This window comes from Eurosta solidaginis, chromosome 5, assembly GCF_040869045.1.
Source record: "Eurosta solidaginis isolate ZX-2024a chromosome 5, ASM4086904v1, whole genome shotgun sequence".
NCBI lineage: Eukaryota > Metazoa > Arthropoda > Insecta > Diptera > Tephritidae > Eurosta > Eurosta solidaginis.
The window spans coordinates 52,338,859-52,344,858 of record NC_090323.1 but is presented as its reverse complement, the minus strand read 5'-3'; the positions used below and the strand labels follow the sequence as shown (position 1 = coordinate 52,344,858).

At 35.2% G+C, this 6,000-nt stretch overlaps 1 protein-coding gene across 1 annotated transcript in view; it reads right to left on the bottom strand.

Moving 5' to 3' along the window:
- Positions 1-2,259: 2,259 nt before the first annotated feature.
- ms(2)34Fe (male sterile (2) 34Fe) overlaps positions 2,260-6,000 on the bottom strand; it is a 79,351-nt gene continuing 75,610 nt past the window's right edge. Inside the window, exons 13-14 of the mRNA XM_067791891.1 lie at positions 2,487-2,735; positions 2,260-2,412 (exon numbers count right to left, since the gene is read on the bottom strand). Coding sequence (XP_067647992.1) covers positions 2,260-2,412; positions 2,487-2,735 — 402 coding nt within the window. The remainder of the gene's footprint in view (positions 2,413-2,486; positions 2,736-6,000) is intronic.

The following is a 6,000-nucleotide window of genomic DNA, read 5'->3' as shown; positions in this document are numbered from 1 at the left end:
CGACACACAACCAACTCATACATAGATGGAGATCACTATGTGCGGCCCAAAGACGGTGGGCGGCACAACGCGCTATTTTCGCCGTCGATCCGTCGAAGGTGGGCGGAATGTTCAAAACATAACATAACTCAAATCTACCCGATAAATGTCGACTCTGGTTCGCATTTCTCATTAACATACCTGGTTGTCGCTGACATGAAAGCAACATACAAAACGGCAATTTGGCAATTGACATTTGCTTTACATATACTTTTCTTCTCTGTTTTTCTGTGTGCTCTGTATAATACAAACGTTGTAATAGCTACATATTTTTTCATTAAAGAACATAATTGAGAAGAAACATAGCAAGTTCGTGATTACTTCTACTGGATTAACAGCGTGAGTATATTGCGTAAACATCTTAGACAAGCCTTAATAATATCAAGGATGGTTATCACCATCAAATTAATAGCAACTAGCAGCTAGCTAAGTAAGAATATAAACTAATATATGTAATTCAGCATTACTTGGAAAAAGAAAAAAAAAGAAAATTTGCTGAGCGATGTTCAAATAGTACTTCTAATTTAGAGTAGGAATATATGACTACCTAATCAAGTTGACTATAATTTATAATCGATATATAAAATTTTGCTCCAAACATCCTGATCATAGTTTCGTCAAATAAAAAACCATGAAGTACATTTTAAAGAACTGCTTACTTACTGTCCTTTGTTTACCTTTACTTTAGGTTCAGCATTAACAAAAACAAAAAAACATAAAATTATAGTTGCATAATGCATATACGATTTATTTAAGATTTTCAATTGCAAAGGTAGTCAGTAAACCGTTCGGTCATTTAATTAATGTAGGCCCCTATTATGAGCATCTTTCGATCTTCGATCTTCGTTGGCTATCGAACATCGAAAATCGAATTAGAAGTTGGTATTATGACACCTCATCTCTGTCGAAATTTTCGTTGTGTACCGAATTTTGTAGCGAATAGAAATTTGTTGTCGAGGCTTATCGAACAAAAAAAGAATTGTTTAAAATGTAAGTTTTTTGTATTTATGTTCTAATTTTTTACTTCCTAGTAGTAATTTTAAAATATTTGAATTAATTTTATATAGGTCCAAGGTCGTGAGTACAAAACAACAGCTTGAAAGACTGGTTTCAATTATGGAAAAAAATTCCCATATAGAAAAATGAACTTGCACAAAGGTTCAGGTGACAAAAAAGTGGGATGATATAACAGTGGTGCTGAACTGTTTAGGACCACCAGTAAGAACGACGGAAAAGTGGATTAAGGTGAACTAAAGAACATTGAAGTCAATTCTGTATAATACAACTTTATTTTTGTCGTCTCAGGTGTGGGCTGACATGAAGTCAAAAACAAAAACAAAAATGTTGGAGAACATAGTGGAATACCGTGCAACTGGTGGTGGACCAAACAGGTTAAATATCTTTACGCATTCAGAAGAGTCTATAATGGGTTTTTTAAGTCTTCAGACCAGTGTAGATCCACCTGGACAAGAGCATGGCCTTAGTACTAATGTGAATGAAGATTGTGAAGATATGATTGTGGAGCGATTATATAGTGATAACTTAGAATCGGATGAGAATTTGGAAGTAAGTGGACAAAGTGGTGCACCTGATGAGGAGAGGCCACGAAAAGCAAATCGAAAAAGTGCAGCAAAAACGATAGGCTCAAACTATTGCAAGAGCAGACAGCAAATCAAAAAAATGTTTAAGAAGAGATGCTGAAAACATTGGAAGAGATCAAAAAAAGTGCTCTTGAGACAGAAAAGTATGCGAAGAGAACGTATAGCTTGGAGTACTATTATAAACGTGATTTTTTGAAATTGAAACAGGAAAAGCTGGAGTTGTATAAAAGCCAAATGAAAAAATAAGGGCACAAATTTATGCTTTAAGTGCTGAACAATACCTGATTTTTTTTTGTTTTAAACAAACATATGAAACTGAAGTGATATTTTTTATACCAAATTTATAATAAAATTTAAGACTGTATTATGAAAACTGAAAATCTTTAGCTTTTTAGAACCATAATGAATTTAGCAAATACTTTTTTATATATATACATGTATATGAATTTTCTATTTCAATAAAATGAAGTATCTACAAAACTCGCAATATTTAGTTTCTGATTTCTTCTGCTTCCGAGTTGGTTGTGGATTCAATTTCGGCGAATGGGATATCATGGTCGTCCTCTTCATTAGATAACTCTTCTACAGAAATTTGTATTGTGCAAAGCCGCACACACGTTTATAATTTGTATTGCTTTTTCTGGTGTGTAGTGAAGGGCTCTTGCTGTTCCAAATGTGATTTCAAGGCCGACATATTGAACACACAAGAATCATGTGTTGCTCCCAGATATTTTGCATTTATGTATCGTATAGTCATAGAATGGTCACAAACCTAAAAAATATTTGTATAAAGATGTAAACTTATGTATTTACAACCTGAAACTAATATCAAAATGGTATACTTACAATCATAGCATTAATGATGTAGAATCCTTTTCTGTTGTAATATAAATTCTGTAATTCTTTTTTGGGAGCAACAATTTTAATGTGTGTGCCATCAACACAGCCAATAATCCCTGGAATTCTGCTAACATTATAGAAATGCAACTTTGATTGATGTAGCTCAGCCTCCTCATAATTGAATTTTATCCATCTTTCACAAATAAAATTTTCCAAGACATTCAACACCTCTGTTAGAACCACAGACACATTCGGCTGGGCAAGTACGAATGCATTTTCGTTTCCAATGCTCAGTTGGTAGGATCCCCGAGCACAAAATCGGAGAACTGTTGCATATTTTAGAATATTAGGAATATGCTTGGCTCTTGTGCATTGCTGAAGCAGTTCATCTGTACTGGACAACAAGTCCATGAACGCTTCTTTGGACAGTCTGAAGTTTTGAATAAATCTATAATCAAAACTTATAATTTCAACAATTTAACAATTTATTTAGAAAGCTACACTTACGTGGTGGAATTCATTTTCAAAGTATTTGAAGCATCCCTCACGCGTTTTCTACTTCTGGCTAGCTCCAGTAAGCTTTTCTCTTCATCTGACGAATCATAAAACCACAATTCCGTCGTAGTCATACTTTTATTTTCAATATTCGCATTTATTAACTAGTTCTGCTTTTGTCTATTTATTTTATTTTATTTCACAGCTGAAGGAAATTTGCTATTGTGAACTTTTGAATTTATTGAAATTCACAATAATGCTTGCCTTCATCGAACGTGCGTCATAATACCGAATGAAAATTCGTTCGATCAGCTCTTTCGACCACAGTCGAAGATCGAAAGATGCTCATAATAGGGGCCGTAATCATGCTTTTAAAGCTCCGAATTAAACCAAGAAAAGAAGGAAAATGAAACAAAATTTGTAAATTGAATTTGTCTTAGGATATAGGCAAAATGTATACGTGTATATATATATACAAATATTTACATATTATCCATAATATAGATTAGAGAGTGGCCAATGAAGGCATCATCATAAATACATATGTAGAATTACGTAGCTCGCACTAGATTTATAAATATACAACACACATACCTAGCCTTAATATGTATGATTAGCTATTTAGGTAAGTAAGGGTGTGGATTGTCATTCTGGGAATGGCAATAAACTATTAGGCCTACTGTCATGTACACGTATTAGACACATATATTTTGCACATCGTCAGGTCAGCATCTTTGGGATACGTTTTAGCGTATAAACAGTAGGAATTTTGAAATAACAAATAACACTTTATGAAGTGCGATAGGAACAACCAAGAGAGTAGAAAAAGGTAACCCAGATAACAGAGCCACCAAGCGATCTTTAATTAATACAAGATTGAAGAGGCGAAGTGTAATTAGAATTTAGTAGCGACTTTATTATAAAATATGAAAGGTGTGCTGAAATTTTTTTGATTCTTCTTCACGAAACAACACACTCATATACTTAGAAACCCAACAAACCACATTCGTAGTTACAACATCGACACAAGTATCGATTACACTCAACTAGAATTAGTAGCATTTAACGCACCAATACTAATACCTAACCATAGTTACTAATACTTACCCCCTGAAGTACTAATGATTCAATAATTACATTAAAACTTCCAGTTCTCTGTTTTAACGAAGTTACATTCGAATATACGTACTTTGAATTATTCGAAGCGAATCTAATCGAATAGTTCGAGCAATCCGGCTAATTCGAATAATCTAAAGAAATGCAGGCGTTTTAAAATTTCTGAGCGATCATTTTTCTAAAGCTTTTAAGTATAGTAAGAAGGATTTGAAAACGGCAAAGAGTGCGACTATTGCCGCTAAGGAAAACCAAATAAGGAAAGGGGATTGGTTTAGGAGATTTTATTTCTTTCCTTCGCTGTACATTTTTTTTGTGATACTTGGATGAGTCCTAGTATAAATCTAGATGTATTGCACTCGTTGCCCTGTATATACGTATTGTTGCAATCAATTAAGGTCTTAGGCCAGAACGTTTGTAAGGAATATTATCTCGCAAAAGCAAAATCAAAACAGACTCAGTTCTTTTATTGTCCGCGTTAATCGGATATGCGAATCAGATATAAAACCTAGTTAAATTTCAGTGATGAACGAGTCCTTATCCTTGGTCGTGATTTTGTAAGATTGACCATTAGTTAGTTTTAGACTTAAGAGGTTCACCTCGTATTAATTCGCTTTATACTCAGATACATTTTGAGTAAGTTTTCTTGCAATGAATTATAAATAAAGTGTGTGTAATGGGAATGTTGACGTTCATCTTTATTTAGAGGGTACTAGGTAGGACAGGTAAGGGGCCACCGAAATTCAGGTGCGTCGGTGGCCATGGATTTGAGGGTGGGTTAAAGCACCGGGCGTCGCAACACCACCCGCGGCGCCCCCAGAATATATTCGGCCTTTTTGTTGTTTTCCTTTTCTTTTTCAGCTTTTTTTTTAATTTTCAGCGTTAGTAACCGGCCATGTCCGGTTCGGTAATTTTTTTTGCGTCAATTTCTTTTTTTGCGGTTATTTTTTTTTTGAATTTAAATTTTGAATGTTTAACGGTCTGTCCGTGACATCCGGTTCGGCCGGATGTTGTTTTATTTTGAATTATAAGCGTTTTGAGTCGTCTCTGCGCTTTTTGACAGCTAGTTTTGATAGGCATGATAGGAACTTTTTTCTGATTATGGCGCAGGAACAGTAAGGTTGGCAAGGACCCGCCCCAGCCGACAATGACTAGCTATTGCGCACCACCACATCATGCCGACCGCCTTCCTTACTGCTTCCCGTAGAAAATGCGTTTCCATAACAATGTTAAATCTTTATCGGTATCTGGTTCACTGTTTATTGGAACGCAAGGTATGTAACTCACTGAAGATTGTGAGAACGGCCTTTAGTCACTTATATTAAACAAGTAAGGAAGGCTAAGTTCGGGTGTAACCGAACATTACATACTCAGCTGAAGGCTTTGGAAACAAAATAAGGGAAAATCACCATGTAGGAAAATGAACCTAGGGTAACCCTGTAATGTGTTTGTATGACATGGGTATCAAATGGAAGGTATTAAAGAGTATTTTAGAAGGGAGTGGGCCATAGTCCTACAGGTGCACGCCTTTTCGAGATATCGCCAAAAAGGTGGACCAGGGGTGACTCTAGAATGTGTTTGTACGATATGGGTAACAAATTAAAGGTATTAATGAGGGTTTTAAAAGGGAGTGCCCCTTAGTTGTATATGTGAAGGCGTTTTCGAGATTACGACTAAAATGTGGACCAGGGTGACCCAGAACATCATCTGTCGGGTACCGCTAATTTATTTATATAGTATGTATTACCACGAACAGTATTCCTGCCATGATCCCAAGGGCTTTTTATTTCGCTCTGCAGAACTTTTTCATTTTCTTCTACTTAATATCGTAGGTGTCACCCATTTTACAAAGTTTTTTTCTAAAGTTATATTTTGCGTAAAAAAATCAATCCAATCATCGTGTGTCATCCCT